General features: G+C 37.3%; 2 protein-coding genes across 5 annotated transcripts in view; both read right to left on the bottom strand.

The window, feature by feature from the left end:
• LOC115676725 (uncharacterized) overlaps window positions 1-3,208 on the bottom strand; it is a 50,973-nt gene extending 47,765 nt beyond the window's left edge. For all 4 annotated transcript variants that reach the window (XR_008818312.1, XM_056319352.1, XM_056319353.1 and 1 more), the window contains exon 1: window positions 3,007-3,208. Coding sequence is in view for 3 of the 4 variants with exons in the window: in XM_056319352.1 (XP_056175327.1) it covers window positions 3,007-3,205 (199 nt within the window). In the remaining variant the exon portion in view is untranslated. The remainder of the gene's footprint in view (window positions 1-3,006) is intronic.
• Window positions 3,209-4,915: 1,707 nt separating this feature from the next.
• On the bottom strand, window positions 4,916-22,194 carry LOC115676724 (uncharacterized). The gene is made up of 42 exons (XM_056319138.1): window positions 21,765-22,194; window positions 20,817-20,892; window positions 20,580-20,651; window positions 20,400-20,480; window positions 19,611-19,687; window positions 19,416-19,470; window positions 19,277-19,325; window positions 18,861-18,998; window positions 18,335-18,413; window positions 17,913-17,991; window positions 17,755-17,801; window positions 17,471-17,665; window positions 16,847-16,922; window positions 16,484-16,559; window positions 16,329-16,414; window positions 16,015-16,091; window positions 15,880-15,934; window positions 15,733-15,781; window positions 15,423-15,560; window positions 14,698-14,779; window positions 14,538-14,616; window positions 13,962-14,008; window positions 12,474-12,685; window positions 12,190-12,277; window positions 11,868-11,987; window positions 11,660-11,778; window positions 11,483-11,555; window positions 11,267-11,386; window positions 10,405-10,473; window positions 10,122-10,292; window positions 9,980-10,027; window positions 9,654-9,795; window positions 9,260-9,357; window positions 8,280-8,424; window positions 8,104-8,192; window positions 7,918-8,028; window positions 7,417-7,491; window positions 6,758-6,823; window positions 6,434-6,622; window positions 6,239-6,349; window positions 5,340-5,420; window positions 4,916-5,216 (listed from the first exon to the last, which is right to left on the bottom strand). The coding sequence occupies exons 1-42, from the start codon at window positions 21,867-21,869 to the stop codon at window positions 5,034-5,036; spliced, it is 4,128 nt and encodes a 1,375-aa protein (XP_056175113.1). The 5' UTR covers window positions 21,870-22,194; the 3' UTR covers window positions 4,916-5,033.
• Between the last annotated feature and the right edge of the window lie 5,235 nt (window positions 22,195-27,429).

Genomic DNA, 27,429 nt, shown 5'->3' with positions numbered 1-27,429 from the left:
AAATCGAACAAGCACACAACACGCAAACAAAGAGGAAATAAAGCAAAGTACAGTTGCCTAGCAGAAAATAGCCATGCAATCGAGCTAAGCATACAAGTCGAAAGCTTGATCTCGACTCAACTCCTAAAATTAATACTCAAATTTCAACTCAAGCTCAAATATCAGTTTCCGAGCTTGAACTCATCACGAAAATATTTTTTGCAAGCTCGAATTAACCTGACTCAATCTTTGCCAAACTCATAATTGAGCTTGAGCTCGAGCTTGTTTGACTCTTCTTTGCTTATTTTGTAGTAGGGGCTTACACTTCCTCCCGCTTAAATTTTATAAGTTACTTTTCCTAACAAAAGTATGAGAAGTGAGTGACTGAAAGAGTATAACTAAATAGCAAACGGATTTCCTAAACAACACAAATCGAAACAACGAGAATGTACAAATCCTATGACTGAGCATAAACCAAGCTAAACAACCACAACTTGAAGAGCAGATACAGATTGAAAGTCAAAAGCTCAAAACTTCTGGAATGAAGCACACGCAAGATTACACAAAGTTCACAAGTACAAAAGTAGATGATTCGAATGAATTACACAATCAATGACCGGTTTTGTAACGCAAAAGAGAAAGAAAAAGATTACCCAAGACCCTGAAACTTCCACTTCTTCCTTCATATCATGCATATTGTACACTAGCCTGAAACTATCGTATGAGTGGAGTCTTTATAGTTTTGCTAGATTGCATAGCAACCTGCCTTAAAAATTAAAAATTTGAAAAGCAGCTTACTTAAAATACCCCGTATGCATGTATTCACGATTTGAAAGTTAAATTAGCAAAAAGATGGATAATTACTCAAACGGAACTTTGACAGAATTTTCTTATTTTTCTTTGAACCTGATCAAGCATTGCAAACTGGGTGAAGAGAGAGATAGAGAAAAAAAATCGATAAGTTTGAGGATCAGTAAGTTTTATATATAATTTTTCCCAAAATTCGATTTCGGGTCTCCTTCCTCGCCCGTACCCCTACCGCCTGATCAAGTGCTTAGTGGCTGTCAATTGACTAGTTACTTGTAAAAGAACTTTTTGATCCATGCACATGACACACATGTAGGCATTACCCAAATTATGTGTTGCAAATTCTCATCAATCGTTTTGTTTGTAATACTCAACTTGAAGTCACATGAAATTAAGGACAGTAGGACTGTCAAAAAATCAACCTTTGTGAAAAATACAAATAGAAGATGTTTGGAAAGCTCTAACAATGATGTTATTTATCACATGCAAAAGAATTGAGGGGTTTACACTGTTATCAGCACAAACTAACGGGCATCATAGTGCAAAAGTCACCTATATCACAGACGGCCTCGCAATTTTGACCACAATTTTCTCCATACAATTTTCTATTAACTACTGTTTTTCCTTCAATGTACCTCACGATGCAATCAACACACTTCAATTTTAGGATGGTTTTCATAGAACATAGCAGAGACTATCTCTCTCAAGCGTAAAACAATACTATGACTGACTTTGTATGATACTGAGCTGATCAAGCACTTCCTATAGTTTAACTCTTTCATAACATCATGATCGTAATATTCGACAAAATCCAAAGAATAAGCTACCGTAAGCTGGACAATTGCATTTCCGCAGCTATACTCAGAGACGTATATACAGACACTAGTCATGCAACGCTCCTCAATGCCACATATAAAGACGATGCAGAGAAATGAGACTCTAGTAGGATTAAACCATAATAACTAGAACTTCCCAGTAGCCGTATCTCTAGCAATATCCAAAGAATAGAGGAAAATTCCAAAAATCTTCCCAAAGTGGCACCAATTTCTCGAAATTTCCCCCTATAGCGGACTTTATTTCACCCCTTTATCAAGCAACTGTTGGGGTCGTGCAACCCCCAATATCACTCAGGGGGTGCGGGCCAGGAATGAGACCCCAAATTGAATCCAGGGAAAAATTAAAAGAAAAAAAATCCTTATTGATTGGCAAACATAACAATTTTTTCTCTATCTCTCTCTTCATCCAGTTTGCAACACTTCAATTTTCTTGATCAAGCACGGATGTTGTTATTGCAATTCCTTTGGGAGGAAGGCTGGTTTCAAACAACACACTTGTTTTGTTACTGGCAAAATGACAGACAATGAACTGATATAAACCTTCCAACCCATCACCATGGAACAATCAAGCACAAGCCCTATCGACCAAAACGCATTGCATCCTTAAGTCAGTGATTGCACTTGCACATATTTGCCTGGCATGGCTTGAAGAGCATTTTGTTTATAGCAAAGACGCAAGCATCACCTGAGTATGACTACTCAAAGATCCAAAGTAAATTACGATCCTTTTGACCCGCCTCTTAAATAAGACTGCTCTAGGAACACAAAAGCAATACAAGAACAGCCACACAATCTCCACAGCTCAAAGAAGTAGAACATGCACAACACCAAGACAGTGATACACACGGTGAGAAACCGAAACAGCAGGACAGCCTCTAATCTCCACAACTCAAGCTGTTCAATTAGTACACACATTTCAGTATTGGTAAGGGGATCAAGACACGGGTTCTCCAGCTGCCCCCAGCCCGAGGCTTCAATTTACACCTTTTTACAAACCCAAAGACTAGTGGTACTGATAAAGCTTGAACAACCTGCTGTATGCTCCTCCACATTTACTTTTCAATTCTGTAGCCAAGTAAGGTACAACGCAAGATATAAAAAGGGTTGACTTTTTCACAGTGCAGAAGACACGGAAGCTGCGATATGCTATCATTTTCTAACTTCTAATACCTCTCCAAAGGCAAATTACAACAGCAGCTAAACACTGTAGTTTGATGCTATGTACCCACAAATGGGACGTCCAGAAAATAATCCTCTCACTTCCATACCCTCGCCATAAACCCATCAATAAAGTACCTTGTTTTCACCGGAAAAACTCCAACACATTCCCGAGACAGGCAAGGAATGCACCTAAAGAGAAGACGGCGCGGTTCAAGTCAATTACCTTCAAACGATTCGAGTGAGGCGTGGCCTAGAACCGGCGCTGGAGGTCGAGAACCATGCGAGGGTCCAATTCGGCGGCGAGAGCGGGCTGCCGGCGCCCAGGAGCTTCTTGGTGAGGTTACCGGCGCCGGGAACGATCTCGAGGATGACGTCGGGTGGTTGTAGGGTTGTGCGCGCGCTCGAGTTCGTATCCGTAACATGTATTTGAGTTATTTCCTGAATTCTACTTTAACTCTTGAACTCTCTTTTTTTCTTTAACCCAAAACATCAAAATAAATTTATCTCAAATTAATTTTTTCGCTATCAAAAATCTTAAACTGGCATATTTGTAACAAATTCATCCTCCGATAATTTCCGTTAAATTTGATTAATACCACAAAAAACTACAATCAGTACACATGTGACAAACAGAGGTAAAACCCAAACTGGTATATCCATCAACCGCCACGTATCATTTGACTCAGGAATTTGACTGTAAAATTTAACGAAAACTAATAGAGGGTAAATTTGTTACAAGTTTACAAATTTTAAATTTTTTATGGTCAAAAAATTAGTTTTGGATAAATTTATCACAAAAGTATCAGTTTTAAATTTTTCGTAATATTAACACTTCTTTAAAAAAAAACTCTCTTTTAAAAGAAATTGTAACACTCATATTTTGATTTATTTACTTATTAGTAGAAATTTCTAGTTTATTGATGTGTACATTAGTAAGGTGGTATAATAATCGGAATTAGAATATTATAAAAGTAAAAGTTTGTCTAAACTTATTTGTTTCCCACCTACTTGTTAATCTGTTTCCTCACTTTAAGTTGGTTATAAGATATTATCTAGGATTTCAGTTATATTCTCTTGAGTTAATTTACTTGTATAAAGTTATTGGAATAAGACACCATCAATGCTAAAACCGTTGTACAGACATCTATTTTGGTGTCAAATTTAGTTCGAATGTCATTTAAATGGCACAACTGTTAAAAAACGATTAATTAAATGACCTCCATAACTTAGCTTGCTTGAAAGATGTGGGATTATTTTAATAATAAAAGGCTCGCTGGAGTCACTTAATAGATGTTTTAAAAAGGTTTTGACATAAAAAGGATTATTATAAAGTTTAGGTACTAAATTGATTGTTTATAGATACGAAACTAGGGAAGGGAAGTGAAAAAAAAATTTGCTCACTTTTTTCTCTTTTTAGGAGGGAAGCAAATAAATATTTGTGATTGTAAATGAAATTATTTGTGGAGAGAGATACAGAGAGATTGCTCCATGACTTAAATTTTTAGTCTAACATAACAAAAAAAAAAATGGTGGCAAAAATTAATATTTTTTATTTCTGATTTTTGCTTGCAAACACGATGGGATGTGAAATTTCTAATTTTGAAAAGTATCGTGCTGAAACTTTACAAATAATCAATTTAGTGCCTTCGACAAAAAAAATCAATTTAGTGCCAAATTTTACCAACGATAATTTCATTGTCAACTTTTTAATAATGTCTACTTTAGTAATAAATCCCCTCCAGCAGACTTGATATCATTTCACATTTCACGATTCACGTCAAATTTCACAAAATGAACGATGAAAAAGAGAAATTACTTCAATTAATTTAAGATGTCCGATATCTGCATCAACTCATTTAGGTCCTAAATGCTCTTTATATGAAAGCGTGATTTAACATTTAAATATTCTATCAGCTTCTTCTTCAATCACCTATCGAAGTAAGTGCCGGCTCTTTAGAGGAAGGCGTGATTTGACTTGTATTATTTATGATCTAGAAAAAGAGTTATCGAGGAATTTATCAATGTTTTAATCTAAGATAATTGCCACAATTTTGAAGGTTGATATTTTTGTTTGATCCATTTTATCACACATGAAACCATATCTTTCACAAATGCCATGGGGACCGAGTACATAGTTGAAAAAAATGAAGATGTCTCATTATTCTGGAAATTAAGATACTTTACATCTCCAGGTCAATACCATTTATTCAACTCCTTGAGAATTAGTGAAGAATAACATAACAGCTTTTGTCATCGCGCTTTTCCAGCTGAACCAAAGAGGTGCATCTTTTCTGCAACAACAGCCTTCATAGCTTCCTTCGCGGATGACATGACATTGACGAGATCTTTTTTGGGCTCGCTCAAGCATTCCATGTACGCCTTTCGAAGCTCCGTGTTCACGTTGAATTTTCTAACGCCCATCTCGATGCATTCCTGTCGAAAGCAAACGATTCGAGTTGGTTTTGTTAGCTTCTGAACATTTACTCACGCTCATCACAATCATCCATTTCGAATCAGTTGCCTGTTAAGGAGTAGCTTTTTGTAAGAACTAATTACCTTGATGAGTTCCTCAGACAAGCCCGAAGCTCCATGAAGCACCAAGGAGACTCCCTTCTTGGATGTCAACGATTGCAGGTCCTAGGGAAGGGAAACATTGATGGATAAGATGTAGCAAGGATAGAATCCATATTAGTTCTCAAAAATTCCAAAAAGAGTTACAGATATTTTGCCAGTTAAAAAGGTCGTGGGTGAATCTCTCACTAGGCAATTGGTGAATGCTAATCAACACTTTTTATGATGCATACATGCATGAGACTCTGAGAACATCTCAACTTTCACAGAAAGAGTCGGCCAATATGGAGCAAGCCCAGCCTTGCAATGATGCAATTCTAACAGAGAGTTCGATACTGTTCTTTGTGCGGCTAAGCAGTCACTCAGGATTGAATAGTCAATGGTGTGGGCAGTGTCAAGTAGCATGAAAGACCAACAAATGCTTCGCTACCTTGAGTTATCAGATTATGCCTGCTGCTAAATTTTTTAACCCAATTTTGCCTCCTTAAATTAAGCCATTATACTACTATCCAGATTGGGATGTGTCCATCAAGAAGGAATAACTGTCCTCTTGTAATTCATGTGTCGATCCTGATGAGCATGTGGAATGAGGATTTGGTTACCCGAGATTTGGGTACTGGCAGTATTAAATATGCACAAAAAGAACCTTTTTACTATCATAATTGCAATATCTTTCACCGCCTATAGGGCTTACTAAGAAACTCTATGTACCTCGATATTTCGCTAGTTTTTCTTCAGAATATACACACTAATGTACATAGAGATGCATTTGAGCTTAAGTTTTTTTACACAAATAATTAAAATATAAAAGTGTCTTAACCACCAATGCATCGTCATTGCATGATTAAGGATTTTAATAAGGGCCAGAGAAAACTATTCCAGACCTTAAGCAAATCAAGCCTCAAATTTGGACCGCCGGGAGGATATTTTCCATGAACATTTCCAATACACACCGCCAAAGCATCTATACCAGTGCGATCAATAAATTCTTCTGCCTGAAAATTAAAGAGGCCGGTTCACGAAAACATGACATTTTAACCACGAATATAAGGCTTGCATATATTGACAGATATATTGACCTGATTAACATCAGTTAGCCTTGCTTCATAATCTTCGACAGTCAGGTCATCCTCTGTCCCTGACAATCTCCCTAGTTCAGCCTCAACGAGCAGGCCTTTTGAGTGGGCCAAAGACGATATGAACTTTGCATAGGAGATATTATCATCAAAGGAGAGATGCGAACCATCTGCCATTACCGAATGAAATCCCTGGAAAGTTAACGTGAACAGAGAATTAATCGACCCATGTTTCCTTTATAGAATATGCTGCAGCTCGAGACCCCATACTGGATCATTCTCTATGCCACCAATATAGCATATGACTCAGGGTTGAGAGTTATATACCAAATTAATGGCTTGCACGAGATCATCCTTGGAAGCTCCATGATCAAAATGAACTGTAACTGGAACCTGCCATTAAAGCATGTGCATAACCCTGTTAACTTTTTGACCAAAAAACCCCTGTTTAACTTATCTATACTGTTTTCTGACCAAAAAAGAAAACTTATCTATACTGTTTACATTAACTGAAGTAGAGTGTTCATGGCATGACTCAACTGGACATATAATTGCAAACTCATGTCTTATAACCCAAAACTTTAACTGGAAAGACCAATGATACAAGACAAATCACAGTGTCCTAATAAAACATTCACAAACATTCTCTATGTTCAATGTTTTATTTCAAAACAGATACTTTTGGTATAAGCTCAGGTTAGACGGCATATAATGTCCACGTGAATCACGTATCAAAACAAATGGCTATGCGGAGCAGAATGCCAGACTAGGCTTCCACGAATTGCTGGGCTGCATTTGACTGTCTAAGGATCTCTATAAACCAACAGTGTCGTCTGACTTTCTGTCATTTGTGCAGAGAACTAACATTTTATAAGAGAGCATAAAAAATTTATTATATCTGTACACCACATATAGCAGAGTTTCTGCTACATATAAGTGCATTACTGATGTTCTTCTCTCTTTCAATCAGATATGAATTAGCTTACATTAGCCTGTTCTGCAGCACAGATGCAACAGGCAACTAAGGGAATCCCTCCTTGCTTAAAGGCAGCAGGATGGATCTGCAAGGAAAATGGGCATCAAAGAAATTATACTCCACTTATAGCCATGCACATTTCAATTTATGTAAGTCCGTGCCCTAAATGCTACATACAAATTTGCAATCTAAAAAAGGAATAGTGAGAATTAGACAGAAATGGGAAAAGTAATCATTTTGTGAAGGACCAAATATTTCTTCATGCCAAAATTTGTCAAAATTGTTCCTTTGAACTTTAAGCTTCTGGAAAGTGAAAAGTATTGAAAATAAGCAGAGACGAAGTTTGAGTTACAAGTGTCAGCTTTGGCAGAAAAAATTACAATACAAGGTGTAACAGGGTACGAAGCTTCAGCATTATGAATCCTTCCAAATGACAAGCCTTTTTGCCATCGGATTATTAGCCAAACTTTAAAGGTGAAGAATAATCAAGTTTCAGGTTCATTTGTCCTACCTGTAATATAGCCGGACTCTGTTCTTCCTCTGCCGCAGCAACAACTGCTTCAACTCCTTCCAAGTTATAAACATTGAATGCACCAACAGCATAACATCCTTTTTCTGCATTCTATTAATAACACAAAACACTTGAATATTATATTATTTTAATCCAATCAAAAAGACTAATCTCAATGATCCTGACCCTAAGAATCTCTTTTGTTGAGGAAAGTCTGACTGGAGGAGCCCACGATTTTACAACTTCAGCCAGTGCTGTGCTGCTGCCAACATTACCTAAGAAAAGAGAGAAGCAATCCTTGCATGAGAATCATATATTAAATGTATGGATGTGCAAGTTGTAAAAATAAAATAGAGCTTCACCTGGGAATACAATGTATGGAACTCCTGGATGTCTACTTTCAGGACCTAATTGCCATAGAGGAACACCGGCTAGAGCTTGTCCAACTATTTTAGCACACTTTGCCTCAAGGGCCTTTGTAGCGAGATCTGATGAGGTGATTCCACCCTGCGCTCAAAAATAAGATGTGGACAGCATCATGTACTATAACATAGAGAGCTTAGCTATCAATATGCCCCAGAACAAAAAAGCCCACACAGGAAACATGAGCAGGGTCAGTAAGAAAAGCGCGTAAGCATTTGCACATATAAAGAGATATAGAAGCAAAAGCAGCCACCCCTTGAGTATATGTAACAAGACGATGCCTGACCCAGTTCCTACTGCTTCAAGTTCAATCCAAATATTCTAGCGCATATATAGTGTCTGGTTTGAATTATTAATATGGGATTAACCAATTGCCACAGCCCACTGGTATACCTGATTTACCTGGTCAACATTCTGAACACTGGTAAGAAATATTTGCTGACTGATTTTAGAGCATCATCAAAGTTAGCTCACACCCAGTTTCAGCTTTGGCATGTCTATTGAATAGTTTGTGGCGGCCGCCAATATAGACTAAAGCCTCCTTTTGGTTGATTAAAAAACGATGTATTCAACTTTACTACAAAGCAAGTAAAGCTTCAGAATATTCCCACACATAATGGTGCAACAATGGACTATTATAAGACCACCTGAGACACCATATGGGGGAGAATCATGTGCTGCAGCAATCACTACAACAATACATATTGTAGCTTGAAATGATTGCTGACACTTTAGCATTTATAGAAAGCAAGCAGCACAAGAAAAGGATATCAGTACTCTCATGTCCAGAAAGCATAGTCGAAAGAAATAAAAGCAAGGAAATTCTGGTTACTCCAGCCAATGTTGAGAAAAGCATAACATCTGACCATAAAGTACTTTGCACTTTACACATGGCTAACAAACAACAAACTGAAAGTACCTTTGCAAGGATGTAGCGAGGTTTGGTCATAATCCTCCTAACTACTTCCACCAGTGCTGAGCTCACCCTAAAGTTGATCTCCAGACTCTCAGAAGGATCTGCCACACGCACGCAATGCCATTAGACAGAGCATTTCACATACATTCACATGCGTAGCAGCGCATGCAGAGAGAGAAAGAAAGTCTCGAGCAATATAAATTTATTTGAGACTCTGCATCATTTTTTCCCTTTTCTTCACGGATAACTCCTATCACTCTGAGAAAAGCTACTCGTAGACGATCTTTTAATTAAAGTTCAATGCGGATGTCAGGCAAGCTAATTCACAAGGAAATGGTTCAGATGATTCATGACATAGTCTTATCAATTAAGAGAAAGAATGGGGTGAGAGACTAACTTTTCCCTGTAATTAGCTCCCGACTTGTCATAATCAGAGTGTCCGTACGAGCCTTAAGAAATGCGTCTGCAATCTCCGCTGCTTTCTCAATTTCCTCCTCCCTCTCTTCACTTGATTTCATGGCAACTTTATCGACAGAAATCTATTCACGTAAGAAAAGGAATCAAACTATTAAAATTGTAGAAAGTATTAAAATCACATTACGAAAAGTAAGAAATTCTTTTAAAACTAAGACACGAGTTATTAGTTGAAAATTGAAGTTATCCCCTGGAAGCATTGCACCAACTGTTACAAAACCAAGAAACACTGATTTACATTTCACTCACCTCTATGCTTTTAATGAACTGCGCGCACTGTAATTTAAGCTCTAGCAGCTGCAAAACATGGTAACATAGAGACCTGATTTAGGCAAAAAGCATCAACATAAGTGAAGAGAAAAATCAAATGTGCCAAATTTCAATTTTTGACCTGTTTTGTTGTTTTTGGAACATATGATCCCACAACTATTAGTCCCCCAGTCTTCTCTTTGGTTATTCCTAAGTCCTTAGGTAACACTGGGGCTTTTGGGATAATTCCAATCCGGGCAGAAACGAAACTAGCTGCAGTGCGGCATAAGAAATGCTTTCCCTGCAGCTCTGCCTGTCAATCGATCAAGTTGATATACAAAATGAGCTTCAACGAACCTCTAGTAAGCATTTGGATGGTGAGACATGGCGAATAATTTCAAAGTAAAAGCAGTGTCACCTTTTACCTTTATCATTCCTGCTGCAAATACATACATGTCTCTTTCACTGGCTGCATTTATTACACATGTTGAACCCTGAGAATTCAAGAAGAGCTTTTAGTGAGAATAAGGGAACAGAATCTATTTTCAGATGGGCAAGAAAACATCATCTATCTTTTCAGAAAGCCAGGACATTTGCAGTGTTATGACTTATGATGTTCAGATACATCAAAAAAATATGAAGAATTACTCCTCTGGATATGTTGACAGCATCACCTAATTCTACTATTCATTCAACAGTCATCACTTGGATTCACACTTACATGCTCCTTTTTCCTTCCATTAATCATACAGATTTGCATATAACAAAACTTTTGTTCATTGGAAAAAAATTCCTGAGGCCAATTTTCATGTCTCAATTCTCGAGTTAAAACAATCGTACACATTATAAACCTGCAGCAAAGTGAAAAAAATGTATTTTACAATTGTCATACTTGTCAAACCCAAACGACAATGTTGGTACTGGTAAAGACTCCCCAAAGATATTTTCTTAGGAAGAGGGCCAACAAAAGACTAGCAACAGCCACACTGACACAATCTAGTATGCTAAGCAACATAAGATAAAATCTTTAATGCTCCAGCACATACGTTCTCCATTTATGGATGGCAAAAAAGTACTCATATTTTTTTACCGTTCTTCTGTAACAGTGTAAAAGCCAGCCCATCTCATATAGTGTTGTTACTCTTCTAGCATAACATGCTGCAGAAGCTGGATTTCAGAAAATGATTTGGAAATTTTGAATAGTGCAGGGACAATAATTAACTTCCGCATCAGATATTTTTGGGGTGTATAATTACGTCTACACCTTGTGAAGGTTGGGTTATATACCTTTTTCAAACTGCAAAGGAACTGGCAAACAGCGTCAGGTCCACCTTTCCTCAGCAGCTGGATTGAAATAGATGATACACCACCTGCTGGAATGCAGCCTCCAGTTTTCTCTTCAACCCACTGTGATTCAGATGACGACATATCCAATATTTTTGGTATTAAAGCAATAAAAATAATGTTATAACAATGCATCAAAATAAAAATAAAAATCAGGACCTCGCGCAAGTTTGATGATCTATATCCAAAAGCGGCATCTTTTGCAAACTCCGTGTCCCCTGCAGGAACAAGCCTGCAGATAAAGCAATCCACGTAAAGTTTTCTTAATCAGTAAAATTTATTTACAGTGTGGTTACTAGAAGAAGAGGAAGGGAAAAGAAAGAAAGAAGACTCTACATATCAGCATCTGCAACATAATGAACGTCATTGATGGTATAACGTCCTCCTTGAAGAAAAAAGGGGCAGATGATCCATGCGTCCATCTCACCAAGTACAGAAACAGCAGCATCAGCCTCCTGAATGTATAAAAAGTACTTGTCACAATCTGAAGCTTCCTAAAATGTTTTGCCACTGAAAACAATTTTCATAAAGATTTTATCCTTGCCTCTGGAAAATGACCTCTTAAAGTGGAGTCACCTCTTAGAACTACTGTGTAGTCCACATTCTCCAATAACTTTACCGCCGTTTGCAGGTTTTGGCAAATATCTTTGATGAGTGCACTGGCCTGTAGCAAAATGACATTTTGTTCAGGAACGAGCATATAAATAAACCAAACCTACTAATTCCATAGGGCAATAGCAATTTCCCATTATCCTTCCTTTATATCTTGATTAGGCAGACCCTGGATTTTCCTCACTGCTCCTCAACAACAACAATCCATAAAGATTCATAAATTCATTTATGCAAGCAAAAGAATTAGTACTTGCCTTGTCAGAACTCAGTGACCTGGAGTTAGTCAATATGAAAAAGCATGTAGGTTTTTTCTTGAACTGCTCAACAAGTGACTCAACAGTCCTGCAAAGAATCATCCGCCATATCTTTTGAGGGCTGCTTAGCTACAACTCTTTCAAATTGAAAAACTTACTATTTACAGGACAACATCCAGACTGCTTGGTTATGTAGAAAGAGAGCTACTTATTATAATAACGGATCATCACTTCTTCAAACATATCAGAAAAGAAGAAGGTAGCCGGCACATGCAGAGGCTTACCATTCTGTCAATACCTCAATATCATGAACAGTCTGTGTTCCAGTAGGATCATCATCCAGAACAACTAAGGTTTTTGAACTGTTCTGATTGAGCCTGTGTATGTCATCAACTGGATCAACTGACCACTCAGCTGGAAGAGATTGCAAAATGACTTCTTTCTTAAGCATAGGAAGTTTCCCTTCGACTTTGACACCAGTCAGTGTCTCATACACCTACATTGCACAACATAAATTTAATCCGATATATACATTGTCCGGCCAATTGGTCAATGTTGTAATTTCTCAAATGTTGTTTGCCATGATAGACACAAGACAGAATCATGCAAAGAACATCAGAGCTCATTATTGAAACTCCAGAGAATCTAAGCAGTAAAACCATAGTGGATTGAATTTCATTATCTAAACAACTACATGGTCATAAATTATAGTTATGTAACTTTAACAAGTGATGATTGCAACAAGACGTATGGTAGTGAGGCAAAAAAATCCCTGAAATTGCAGTCAGACTAGTTTTACCAGTTCATTCACGACTAGGGAGGTAATGTCATGCTTAGTAGTTCTAATCATACAATTGAAGTATCTCACATCACTTGTCTATGGAGTGAATATGGTCTTATTGTCATGTTGTCTCCCTCCACCAATTGGCTTAAGCTTTTAGATTTGATATTCTAACATGGCATCAGAGACAGATTTCGCCTTGCATTTATTTCATGTGTGAGGCTCCCTGACATCAATTCCACATGCCGTTCTCCAATCGGTTTGCATGTGAACGGGGTATTAAAGTACCCACCCTTATTTATGGGGTTTATGGGGGCCTTATATTCATGTTGTCTCCCTCCACTTTTTAATTTAAGCTTTTAGGTTGGATATTCTAACACCTACCAAAGACTATAACATCCAGTAATCTGATTTACAACAACAAACCTAGCCTTATCCCACTAAAAAGAAAAAGAAACAATCAGATTTTGCCTGAAAAATGTTCCGATTGGTTGGATTGTTCTACAATTATGTATTTGGTTGGACTTCTACTTTTTACAAGTTTCTTTTTCCTTTTCTTGCGGCTCTAACAATTTGATAATTCGGAACACCTAAGGTCGTTTAAAAAATACAAGTAATGATATGAATATTCATATATAGTTCTTTATAATTTTTTTATAATCTTTTTAAAACTTAAATTTTTCTTATTTAAAATAAAAAGGCGATATTTGGTTTTTTATGCAAAACGAAACAAGCTCAAGTCAACCCAATTAACCTTAAGGTTTCAAAATATTACATTATTAAGACTAAAGATCCTCCCCTCCCCCTACAAAACAACCAGTCAATACTCATAGTTACACAAGCATTGTCGTCTCATCTATTTTCTATGTCCAGCAAGAATCAGGAATTGGTCGTGACAACTAACAATATGTTTATGCAATGTACCACATGTCAAGACAATGCAACCAGCTTAAAACGAGTTAACATAGAGCTTAGATTTCAGTCTCCGTACCTTTACTACGCCAGCATCATCTAGCCTGCCCCATCCAGCAGCAGAACCTGCTCGAGAACACAATTACCAGTGGTCAATCAAATTTGTGCTATCATGTAAACTTCCCGCTCTCTTAAGAATAGACTAAACCGGACTGCTGATTTGTGTGGCTAGTTTATTATATTTATGCACCAGATTTTTCTTATAATCACTTGTTTTTAATCTTTTTCCTCATGTGCTGAATGACCACCAATTTAAATAAACAAGGAGATCATGCAGGCCACTAAATTCGACAAACAAAATTGAATCTCGTTAGACTTCAAGATTCCATGTCAATTAGCAGATTATCAGGACTGAGTTGTTTCTTTGTAATCAATAGAAAATTAACGCTAACACAAGACGGTGGCTCCCTGACATTCTCCTGAATTGAATTTAAGTCATTTCCTATATCCAGGATGCAAACCCTAATATTTCACAAAGCACTGAATGATAAGAAAATCCTGCTGTAGTTCTCATTCCTTGCCATGTAGAAAATCCAGACGGAGGAAGAGGAGGAGGGAACTACATCACACTAAGACTAAGAATTAAATTTCAAACCTGCCAGGAAGAGCTGGTGCGTGACCGTTGCTATGTGAAGAGGAACTTTACGTGATGAACATTCACGGGAAACAATGCCCTGGAGAAATTATAAGAGTGTCTATATAGTTTTTCACAAATTCTTCAAAAGAATGCAAAAAGCAAGACACTTATGCCATACCAGATCCTTCACAAATATATCAAGTGCTGAGTATGGTGTATAATCATTATCCAGCATGTGGGGAACACGATTTTCAAACATCCTGCAAGGGATAAGAACAAATGATCAAGCATCTTTTAAACTGACAAGGAAATGGGTGCTCTTCCAAGAGAGCAAATGCAGTTCCACATTCTCAGGAACCCTTCTATGACTCCAAGCCCTAGGTTAAGTTTCACTTGTCGAAAGTCAAGAACATGTTAGAAAATCCAACATAAAAGCACAAGCTTTTAGACACCCAAGATGTGCAAAGAAGGGAAAAAATAGGTGAAAGGGGGAGTGTGCAGAGTCTAACTCAAAGATCTTGAGCTCTAATGGTATATTAAAAGGTCCAAAGCTTGAGCTATTAGAGAACCGTGCAGAAAATATTTATATCCTAACAGAACAGTTGAACCCTTTTTACTGAATGTATGGGTTTAGGAATGAATGAACAAGGGTGGAAACGTGATTGCCAAAGGCCAATGAGGAGGTTTTCTGATTTTTAAATGCAACATCTATTTGGATAGGCAATAGTGGCCACTGAATAACTGGTACGGTTGCAATCAAGTGCCCCTTAATAAAATAGATAGTTACAGTAGATTAATTCTACAGCAAAGCAAGCTGTCAGCAGCCAAAGCAAGAAATTTATCTTCCAAGATCCGATTGGCTTGCTGCTGACAGCAAATAAAAGCTTCTCTCAAATGACATACCATGAGCTTCCCGTGCTGTTTGTTATTGCATCAAACAATGTTCTTGCGTTAAGACTTAAGCGAGCTCCAAAAGCCATTGCCTCAGCTGATGATGCAATATGAACTCCCGCAAGCAATTGGTTAACCATCTTCACGACACTGGAAATGGAATAAACCAAAAAAGCAAAATGTTGCTCTCAAATAAAACAAAACCAATTATTTCCGAGACAAATGTTTGAAAATTCATTGATTATGCATTTGTGCAGCAAAAAACTGTCTTACATTCCTAAGACCCTTAAATGCTTGAAAAGAAAGAGAAGCTAATAAGTACCTTCCAGCCCCACAACCTCCTTTGATAATATAAAGCTTTTCGCTTAATGCTGTTATCAGTAAAGCAGCACATATCACTCGTCTGAAACTTTTTCAAGTCAGAGATATGAACTTCCCCATATGATAATTGGAACAAAATGCCAAATACCTGAGAGAACTGAACCAGTGCTTTTTAGAGCAGCATCACTTCCAGAAGCCATTATCTTTTTAACAACATCCCTATGAGTCAGCAAATTGCAGAATCTCTGTTCACAATGAATGTAAAAGATCATGAAAATCATACCGTAAGTGTTCCCTCAGCAGCTCTTTTAACACCACCAGAAACAGGGGCGTCCACCAATTTCAGATCTTTTCCTTCACCTGCAATATGACACATGTAGCACAAAATTTAGAAGAAGAATGCTGGCAAATAAACCCGTTAGTTTATATCCAATAAAACTTTTAGTATTCCCTTTTCATCAACCAAAGTAAACCTTGTTCAGCTATGAGTGTCTGCAGCTCATTCAATAAACCATCACTTTGACAATGAATTCTATTCTTGTTATTTAGATGGGCGTTCCTCTTTTAAATTAATCCACTTCATGACAAAGGACATACTTTGCAATCGCTGCTCCAGCTGGGTCACAAATCCAGGAGAAACAGTGGATGAAAGAATTATGGATGCACCAGATGGAAGTGCTGAGGTTAGACCAAATAACATGTCAATACTCACAAAAAATCAAACAAGTATTATTACGAATAAGTTACCTGAGATTGCACCAAGATCTCCGTATAGGACACTTTCTGCTTGAGATTCATTTTGGACCATGATCACAAGTACATCAACGTCTACAGGTTGAAAATATGTCAGGACCCAATGGTTTCATGTTTCAACATGAAAGAATAGGATGACGGAAAGGGGAAGCCACTAAAATGAAGGTTTCACTTGCTCACTCTAATGCTCATTTAGGAGACAGTGAGTGGAGTGAATAAGCCCGTTTAGAGCTAGGGAAGTACCAGTGGGCCTTACACCAAATTGAAGTGAATGAAACAACAAAGTTCTCCACACCACATACAGAGAAAACCAGTAAACATCACAACAAAGTCAGAGCAAGTTTTAAAGGAAATTTCCTAACCTTTAGATGCTTCTGCTGGAGAGTTTCCAACCAAGCCACCGGCATTTGCTAACCGATCAAGAGTTGGTTTATAGACCTGCCATGCAAAAGAAACAGGTACTTCTAGTTAACATCTGAATATAGCATACAACAAATCCCCAGAATATTCGTGCGACAAAACAAAATGATCCTGGATGTTTGTCTATCCACAAACACATACATCAACTTGCATATGGAAACAAATTCCTTAAGAGTATTAATAGACGTGATTGATAGATGCACCCTTATCTTCTCAAAATTTTCTATGATAGACAAAGATTATTATAGTTATATTAAAAGAATCATGCCTTTGTCAATAACTAATTTACTTTTCACGTATAGCTCCTAAAATTGCATCACCACATATCTGTTGTATACTACAATAGAGGATACTCAATGATGGCCCTATAAAGTTCCCATTCTCACAATAAGCGTGTTAGAGAGAAGAATTTTGAACAGATAAAATCTGTCCATATGGATAGAAACAGATGCATCAATGGCTAATATAAGATGATAGTAACATATTCATGAGCCTAGTTTCAGCTCTGAGCTAGCTATGGACTATTTCAACTCCACTGGTGGAGAAAGCTAGAGGTGAGCAATTACATCAAATCCAGAAACACAGTAATTTGACTTCACTAAGTGAGTTGCCATGCCAAATCCCATTGCACCAAGACCAATAAAACCAATTCGACCGACAGTGTCTGAATTTGAAGCAATTTCTTCTGCAAGTTGTTCAGGGAAGTACTTTTCTTCATTGGCTGCGCTGATAATGTTTACTCCATATACTTCTTCCCAGATCTGTCAAGTAGTCAGTGCAGTTGTACAGGTGAATGTGTCATTCAAGTATTAAAAAAAAAAACGTCATGCACTAAAGAATACTTCTTAACCTTAACAAGGTTCAGATCTCCATCATCTCGGTGACCATGTGCAGAAGCTGGAAAAGAGTTCAAATGGAATGAGAGATGGAATGGGCTGCTTGTGGCAAACTGACAAGTATATGAAGTGATAGAGCACTATACAATTAGCTGAAACATTAGATTGGTACCAAGAATAAGTTGCTGATGAGCCACTGACAGCAGAGGGACAGGAAAAGTGTGCAGCTTGGCCACATTAAGAACAGTACCCTGAAATCAGAGGATAAGTCAGCTCCTCTTCAACAAATAATTGCCACAAAAATTCAGAAGACGTCAAAAAACACATTATTGGACAACCTGCAACTCACAACCAAATAGAAATTAAAGACACTCTTCTAATATCCTTCCTTGATATGATCAAAATAATTTAGACATCTAAAAGACCAAATTCGCTAAAAGGGAAAAAATATATGCCACGGAACATGCAATGATATATACCAGAGTTATAGCATAAGCAGAAACGATAAAGTAAAAGATTGATGTCATAGAAATAGATTGAGGGCCCAAATGAGAGACAAGATATCCAACTTATTACGTATCCCCACTGTCTTACCAACTTCTGAATAAAATCCAGGAGGTATTCTTCAGTGCCATTACCCCTTAATAGTCCAGGAATATGGTTTTTGAAAATCCTGCATGGGAAGAATACTCGTGCGTTTTAGGATAATAACAACTTAGAGCCCTTGAGGTAACCATAGTTTCTGGCCTCACAAAGCATTTGAAATAACTTGGATCTTTATGAAAAAAAGGACTAGGATCCCTAGAAATCATGCCACATCACCCAGAATTGCATCTCAACCACTCATTTGGGTTTCAAGGTAATATGGCATGATCCGGGCTGCCTATATTGACTCAAGTAATTGAGAGAATCCCAATCCATTAGATAGTTTAAAAGATGCTTGAAATGACTGCCTGATGTAATCTTCAGGGCAGTGTGCCATGACAAATGTTTTCCAGAATTAGACGGAAAAAAGACAGCGAACAGATAAGACTCAAGAAGTGTCACTTGATCTGTGCTACATTGTACTCAATTATATTTATGATTGCCAGAAGTGAAATCACAATAGGTATGCTCTTACCATGAGCTTCCAGCAGCATTGGAAATAATGTCATAGATTATCCAAGGATGGATACCAGCCTTGATGCCCAAACAAATTGCCTCCACCGCAGCAACCAGATGAATTCCCTCAAGCAGATCGTTAACCAACTTATATTTGCTGCAACATATATCCCGCACTTAGTGTAATACATTTGTTGGTCAAAATAAAGGACTCTAAACACCATTTACTTCTTAGTGAAGCACATCCAGGATACAGTTAGAGACATAGAATTTCTACCAATATTTCATCTAACAGCACAGAATGAACATCATCTACCACAGGATACGAATTTATAATTTTTTTTTGGTCGAATACGAATGTATACTTTAATGATAACAAAACGTAAACATTTCATCAAAATATGCAAATGTTTTCGGAGGTCAAAGTGAGCAGACCTTCCTGCTCCAATTTCTCCGTCAAATATGTACAGTTTGTCAGACATTGCTGCATACACAACAAAATCCAATAAACAGTTGTAATATGTTTATAACCAAGATAGTTAGCATACTGTCAAGAGAGGAAGAATGGTTAAACCAGAGAGAATAGGCCTCGCCCTTGCAATGGCATCTGACTTTCCTGACGAAGAGATCTGAACAACAACAGGAAGAGCAAAGGGAGAAGGAAGAAAAATCAAAAGCAGCACTCTAATTTTTAACCAACTAGATAAATATACAGTGTGGCTCTACATGCGCAAACTGCAAAATAGTCAAAAAGAGAATGTTAGATTACCATGAGCTTTCCACTTAAATGCTCGAATGTTCCCCTCGACACATATGCATCCACTACAAAGGCGACCTCAGCATTTTCTGCATGAAATAGACAGATCAAGTTTGTCAAACGCAGGCAACACTAGCCAGGATTCTGAAACAGTGTCTATTGCATGTTCATTTACAATACAAAGGGAATCTAAAATCTCCGCATTCCTACTTGGCTTCCAAATTGCTCAATGCCATGCATTTTCTACAATACCACCTTGACCTGACTCATTTACCACCCATACCCTCTTCAACAATCATTCAGGGAGATCATTTTCCATTTTTAACCCGATACAAATGCATATACATGCATGCAAAGATGACGTGTTTACACTGTTCATATCACATTTAGGTCAATCTGAACTGAAAAAAATGTCAGATTAGAAGTGGAAGACCACCTAAAGAGGTGCATTTGCACACTAGTTTGCACCTATGGGCAAATTCGCTTTCAAATTATATTACTTTTATAGAATGGCGGTACCTATCTAGGCAATTACATAGCCTTTAGCATCCTTGTCCTTTTCAAACTTCAGTAAGATAAGGCTCTTAGTCAGAATCAAAGTGAAGGTAGGTGTCATTGAGTGACACACAAAAAATTTTGTCATTTAATATTGTTCATAGCCACAAGTTACAAAAGAAGAAACAGAATAAACCGGTTCTAGAACAATCAGTCAGCACAAATAAAAAATATCAGAGTATAAATTTCTGACACATTTAACTTTCACGAAATTAGCATTTCATAAGAGATGGAAAGATTTATTGCCTGTTAGATGCTTCTCTAATTTCTGCAAATGCGACTGCAAAATGCTTGAGTGAAGGATGACAACAGTGTCTCTCTCCAATTCTGCAATATCATAACAAAAAATATAGCAAAGATCATAAATTCCAAAGATTCAAGGTCAAAATGTACTGAAGCGATATCGGGAGGAGAAACTTCAGAAACCTTTACAAGCACCCGCTGAACTGAAGAACAGGTCATTTATATCATCAGCATGAGATATTAACACGATCAAAGCTGCAATACCAGCATTGAAGGAAATGAAAATAAATTAGTAATATTGGAAGTCAGTATGCAGTATCAAACCATAAAGAATCATCTAGACTACTAAACCAAATCATTCTGCACTATCAACTACACTGATCGGGTAACCAAAAAGATAGAGAGAATAGTTTCTCTTACCTTTCCCTCTGCCAATAGGAGAGTCGCACCGGCTTCCCCCAAGCTTCGCAAAAGCATCCATCAGAGGCCCAGCTTGCTGCCAAAGTAATGCAGTTAAATAAGACCATCCGTCACTGGAAACCAGTTCCAAATTCAATAGACATTTAGATAAGGAAGGAATGCATACTTCAGTACACATAAAAGGGAGAGATGTCATGTTACCGTGGTTGGTCATTACATATTGCGACGAATTAAATATCATTGATAATCCTTAACAAAAACTTCATGTCGTGATTTGCAAGGTTAGTGTACAAAAAGTAAGATAGATAAGATCAGAACCCAAAAAATTAAGCGGTGATCAACACCCGAATATGAAGTCAGAACCAATTCCGAACCTAGTATCTCGCAGCTTCCTAATGCCTGCTGTCAAGAATCAGTTAACTAGCACTTTACCTCAGTTGAATGTACGTTCACATCAAGCATTCAAAAGGACATATTGATTATTAATAGACTAATTCAATGGTTTTTTCTTTTTTTGGGTCAAAGACCAATGTCAATGTTGTCTCGTAATCAAAACCGCAACTCAATCAGCATGGCCATTTAAGTAGTATGAGCTTAAATGGCGAAAGAACTCCCATGATGCCCATGATTCCAACAGCGACACAGTTAACGCAAATTGCTCGCACAGTCTAATCTAGTTTGAATTAGACGAATCACTAGTGTCTAGAAACACTAAAAATCGCTACACTGTCTGAAGGACCAGAAACACTCAATCGCCCGTGAAAACCAGAAAGTCGACAGCGAAGCTTTCGCTTCCTTTTGAAACCGAAATCCATTGGAAGCAACGCAAAACTCAAGAAACTCCCAAAGCGGACGACTGGTTACCCCCCAGAAACAAAGCAATCCCCCATCATCTTTACGTAAACCAAACTCGACCTTCGTTCCATCAATCAACAAGTTATTCCCAACCTGAAGCGCCTGGACTTCATATCCCGCGCGAACAAGCGAGGCAGCCATTTCCAAGCTCAACTCGGACAAACCCACGAAAGAAACCACGTCTCGGGACGACCCCATCTTCAAGAATTCCTCGCAGCGTCCAAGCTCCTCCTGCCCCCCTCGCCGCTTCTCTATTCTTCTGGGTTTCCTTGCTTGACGTGCAATGACGAATTCGGCGCTGGAACACGGAACCGATGAGCGCTGCTGAATTGTAGCAGAAGCGAAAGCAGGAAGAAGACGACCCGGAACGACAGCGGGAGGAGGAGGAAGAATTTTATAGACGTGGGAAAGCTGAGTAAGATCAGTGTCACTGTCCACGTTGTCGCCGCACGAAACATGGGAGCGCGGTCGCTGTTGATGTCCTTTGATTCGCCTTTTCCTCTTTCGCGAAAATCCGTACTCATTAATTGCAAACCTTCTCCAATTGCTATTATATGTTGAATTGTATAGATATAGATGTAAAATTGATCATATGAAAAAATACATGAGATCTTTAAATTAAAATCTAACAGAAAAGCTACATATGTGAATTTTAGGTATTTGGAGTCCGGAATTATCACGAATTTTCAGAAAATTGTTAGTACGTGTAGTCATGCTGCAGTAGACGATTATGCAAGCATTTCCCAATTGATGATACGAAAAATATTTGAGATCTTTAAATTAAAATCTAACAGAAGAGCTACATATGTAAATTTTAGATATTTGGATTGCAGAATCATGAAGGATTTTCAGGAAATTCTTAGTATGTGTGGTCCTTATCTTGATACCCCCTTCTGGAAATGACTTTGCAAAAAGAATTAATTTTAGAAATGGGAAATTAATGGATCATTTGGTCAAAATTGCCAAATAAAAATCATTGCCAATTTTTTCAGTATAATAGAAAGAATAATAATAGACAATAGGCCTACTCCACCAATTATCTTTTCCAAAAAAGTTTAATTTGTTGCAAGGGTCCACTGAGAAAATAAGGCTGCGTTTGGTTCAGCATTGAAAAGGGGCTTTCGGCCCCGAAAGCCCCTTCCCAAAAATGTTGAATCAAACGGTTAGCATTGAGCATTGAAAATGCTCAAAACTAGCATTTTCAATGCTGAAAGCCCAATGCTGATCGGACCAGCTTTGAGCTTTCAGCCTTGAACCAAATGCCAAAATCATTTTTGTACTTCCCAAACTACCATCACTCAAACTTCAATATTCCGGCTTTGCCCTCTCGATACTGTTCATCTTCTTCACCAAAGGGACTCCGGCGAGGGCGAAGGGCCGGCGACGGCGAAGGTCCGGCGATGGCTCCCGACCTAGGCGACGGCCACCCGAGGTCAGGCGACCGCCCAGGCGCGGCTGCCTGGGTCGCGCGACCTCAGGCGACGGCTGCCTGGGTCGCGACCTCAGGCCTCGTCGCCCGAGGTCGGCGTCCCTCGCCAAGGGTCGCTCAGCGACGGGCAACGGCCGCCGGCGCCAGATCTGGCTCGCCGGTGGCCGTAGCCCTTCGCCAGAGCCGTAGCCCTTTGCCGAAGCTAAAAAAATAAAAAAAAATTAATAAAAAAAATTCGAAAAATAAAAAATAATATAAAAAATTAGTTTTGGGTAAAATTGTCACGTGTATACCAATTTGGGGTTTTTTGTGGTCAAAAAAATAGTTCAGGGTAGATTTGTCACAAGTATACCATTTTGGAATTTTTTATGGTCAAAAAATAGTTTGGAGTAAAATTATCATAAGTATATCAGTTTAGGGTTTTTCGTGGTATTAACCCTTATAAGAATTAATATTTGAAAGGATCACGTGTTTTGTCCCCAAAAAAAAAAAGGATCACGTGTAATTGACTGGCCCACCATTTTCCTCGCGTCTGACGTGGCACTGACGATGAAAAACTGTAAACGCACGACTGTACATTTCTTTCCAGCTCGTGGTGACAGCTCAAGATGCACTTATCCAAAAAGAAAATAAGAAAATAATGTTTAAAATTGGACGGTCAACGTAATATAATATCTTAATATTTTTTCACGATACGTATCATGACCAATCGAGCATTTATATTTTGAATTTTTTTTTCGCTTCTAATTCGCTCATTTATCTACGTAGAATTGTCTCGAGGGGTTAATTGCGATGTTATGATGCATGTGAGAATTGTGTTTGAAGAATATGTGTGATGTATAGCATTTAATATATCTTAATTGACTCATAATTTATTGATTTAAACTTTTGAATAAAGATGGGTCCAACTGGATATGCTAATAGCCTCGAACTTAGGCTTCCTCTTGATGATCTTATCAGGTAAAAGGTAACGGGCTTCTGCTACACGCTCTTAACATGCAGAATATAGTATATTCTTGTGATTATAAGCTATTTACATAATCGAGAGTTTGAAAATAGAATATTATCTTTAAGGTTGGAAAATTTAGGGAAAAACTACATGCAATTATGCACATCTGTATATGAATGTCATGAAGGATTTCGTCATTTCAAATTAGATAAAAACAGAAGTGCTTGCACCGCAAACATTTTTAACGAGTTAAAAGTTCAAAGCAGAAGCGAGCGTTTAGTTTTGGGTTAATATCACGAAAAACCCCAAATTGATATACTTGTAACAATTTTACTCCGAACTAATTTTTTGACCATCAAAAATCCTAAATTGGTGTGACAATATTATTCCAAACTAATTTTTTGACCACCAAAACCTTAAACTGGTATACTTGTGAGAAATTTACCCCGAACTAAATTTTTGATCACCAAAAACCCCAAACTGATACACTTGTGCCAAATTTACTCTACGTTAAATTGGATTAATATCACGAAAATCACAACTTCGTAAACTTGTGACAAGCATATGGGTAAAACCCCAAACTAGTGCACCCATCAACTATCATATGTCATCAAACTCAGTAATTTGATAGTAAAATTTAACGGAAACTAATATAGGATAAATCTATCACATGTGTACCAATTCGGGGCTTTTGGTGGTTAAAAAATTAGTTCAGGGTAAAATTATCACCGGTGTACCAGTTTGAAATTTTTCGTTGTCAAAAAATTTGTTCATGGTAAAATTGTCACGTGTACCAATTTGGAGTTTTTTGTGATCAAAAAATTAGTTTGAGGTAAATTTATCATAAATGTACCAATGAGGTTTTTCTTCATTAACCCTTTAGTTTTATAGGTGATGTGATAGATCCAACCGATCATAAAAGTAAAAGAAGGCTATATTAAAATTCGTGTTTTTATTATTATGATACTTGCGAGATGTAAATATTCTTGTACTTGGAGAATTATGTAGCTTTTTGATCTTAAATACAAAAATAGCACAGCACTTCGCAATATGGAAAGAAATTAAATAGATTTAGGAAAATTTTCGAAAGTATAGGTGATGTGTGAATGAGAATGTTAGAAAACATTAGTTGATTTAAAAAAAATGAAAATGCTTTTGTGGGATGGAACGTTGTTTGGATTGAGCAAAAGCATAAAATATATATTTTTATTTTCCTACCAGAATTTAAAGTATTATTCATATTTCAAAAGTTGTAATTACGTGTCAACATTATTTCGGATTAAAAATACTTAAAGTGCAATTTCGTCGCAAAATTTAAATTAAATAAAAAGTATAAAGTAGAAGCTTATTCAGATATATGGCTTCAATTTCAAGTGTCAAAATAAATTTACTTTGGTTTTTCCCTTGTGGGTATGAACATGTCAGAAGCACATGTCACCGGATGAATAGTGATCAAGAGAAGAGTAATATTCATTCTTTCAATTTGTATCTTCCTTATCTGGTTTTACTTTTGAATAAAAATTAGCAATTATTGTACGGTTCTTTTTATTTAGGGAAAATGCCACCAAAAATTCTAAACTATGTCATTTGTGACAGATTTATCCAGAACTTTTTTTTGTGACACAAAAAATCATAAACTATATCACTTGTGATAAATTTACCATGAACTTTTTTTTTAACACGAAAAATCTCAAACTATGCACCAGTGACATATTTACTCCACATTACTTTGGCCCATCGGCATTTTCATCTTTTTCCTTTTTCTTTTTTTTTCTTTTTTGTCTTTTCTTCTCTCTGGTGGAGGAAGCTGGCGAGGGCTGCCCTCACCCACCCAGGCGAGGGTCGGATCTGGCGAGAGCGACCCTCGCCTAACGCCGGCGAGGGTCGCCCCCGCCTGGGCGGGCAAGGGCAGCCCTCGCTCGACACCGGTGAGGGTAGCCCTCGCTCGACACCGGTGAGGGCAACCCTCGCCGGCTTCCTCCGCCGAAGAGAAGAAAAGAAAAAAAATAGAAAAAGCAAAAAGATGAAAATGCCAATGGGCCCAAGTAATGTGGGGTAAATGTATTACAGGTAGCATGATTTAGGGTTTTTCGTGTCACAAAAAAAAAGTTTAGGGTAAATTTGTTACAAATGGTATAGTTAGGGGTTTTTCGTGTAACAAAAAAAAGTTCAGGGTAAATTTATCACAAGTGGCATAGTTTGGGATTTTTTGTGGTATTTTCCCTTTTATTTAATTTAAAAAAATAAAAAAAAAATCAAATAAAAAGACAAAGATACATTAGGTGAGACGAACCTGCACTTGTTGGTACCATAGTATACATAGGAGTCTGCCAAGTTATGAAATGACAACTTCAATCTATCTTGTGGCCTCTAGAGGTAGCAATAATAATAATAATAATAATAAAGCTTCATCCACAATGAGTTAATATATCATGAAAAATCCTAAATTGGTACATTCATGATAAATTTACCCAAAACAGATTTTTTGATCACCCAAAGCTTCAAACCGGTACATTTATGATAAATTTACCCCAAACTAATTTTTTAGCCACCAAAAATCCCAAACCGGTACATTTATGATAAATTTACCCTCTACTGATTTTCATTAAATTTGATTAATACCACAAAAAATCACATACTGGTACTCATGTGACAAACGAAGGATAAAACCTCAAACTAGTACACTCGTCAACTACTAGGTGTCATTTAACTCAGATATTTGATGGTAAAATTTAACGGAAACTAACGGGGTAAATTTGTCATAGGAAAAATTAGTTTTTGGTAAATTTATCATATGTGTATTAGTTTGGAATTTTTCATGGTATTAATCCAAAGTTCAAAGCATAAGTAGACTTTTAATTATTAGTTTTTATATGTGATGCAATAAATTCAACCGATCAGAGGTAAAAAAGTTATATTAAACTTCATGTTTTTAGTGGCCCAATATCGATTATACTAGTTGATGTAATACTTGTGAGATGTAGATATTCTTGTACCGGGGGAATCATTTAGTTCTTTGACTCCCTAGGTACGTCAAGCAATACACTTATTGTATCTAGTTTCTTTCTTATCAATTTATTCGCAAACGGAAGCATAACAAAATAATTAAACATGTCATATTATTATTTCATATACTTAATAATATATATATGCATAACTTACATTAAAATATCACAATAAAAAACACTTGGGAAGGGTTCGGTGACCTATCTCCACTATCATACCCCTGCTCTCAAAAGCCTGCCTACACAACACTGATCCAAAAATCTAAGGATCGATAACCTCCTCCAACGTCGGCTCATGAGTAATGTAAAAGGTCCATCCAAGCCTATAAGTAGTCCCATCCAGTCACCATCGAAGATCGCATACCTGGCTACATA

The sequence above is a fragment of the Syzygium oleosum genome, unplaced genomic scaffold, assembly GCF_021117445.2.
Source record: "Syzygium oleosum isolate NSW1041296 unplaced genomic scaffold, Sole_v2.1 Sole_v2.17, whole genome shotgun sequence".
In the NCBI taxonomy this organism is placed as follows: Eukaryota; Viridiplantae; Streptophyta; class Magnoliopsida; order Myrtales; family Myrtaceae; genus Syzygium; species Syzygium oleosum.
Note: the sequence above shows the minus strand (reverse complement) of the source record. Positions and strands in the feature narration are given on the sequence as shown.

Excerpts from the sequence above, each read along its gene's own strand:
- LOC115676724 (XM_056319138.1), bottom strand. The coding sequence starts at position 21,869 with ATGGGGTCGTCCCGAGACGTGGTTTCTTTCGTGGGTTTGTCCGAGTTG. Across the intron at positions 16,092-16,328 it reads GCTGGAGCAGCGATTGCAAA|GTGAAGGAAAAGATCTGAAA; the intron begins GTATGTCCTTTG and ends GTCATATTGCAG. Across the intron at positions 8,029-8,103 it reads CAACAAAAGAGATTCTTAGG|AATGCAGAAAAAGGATGTTA; the intron begins GTCAGGATCATT and ends TGTTATTAATAG.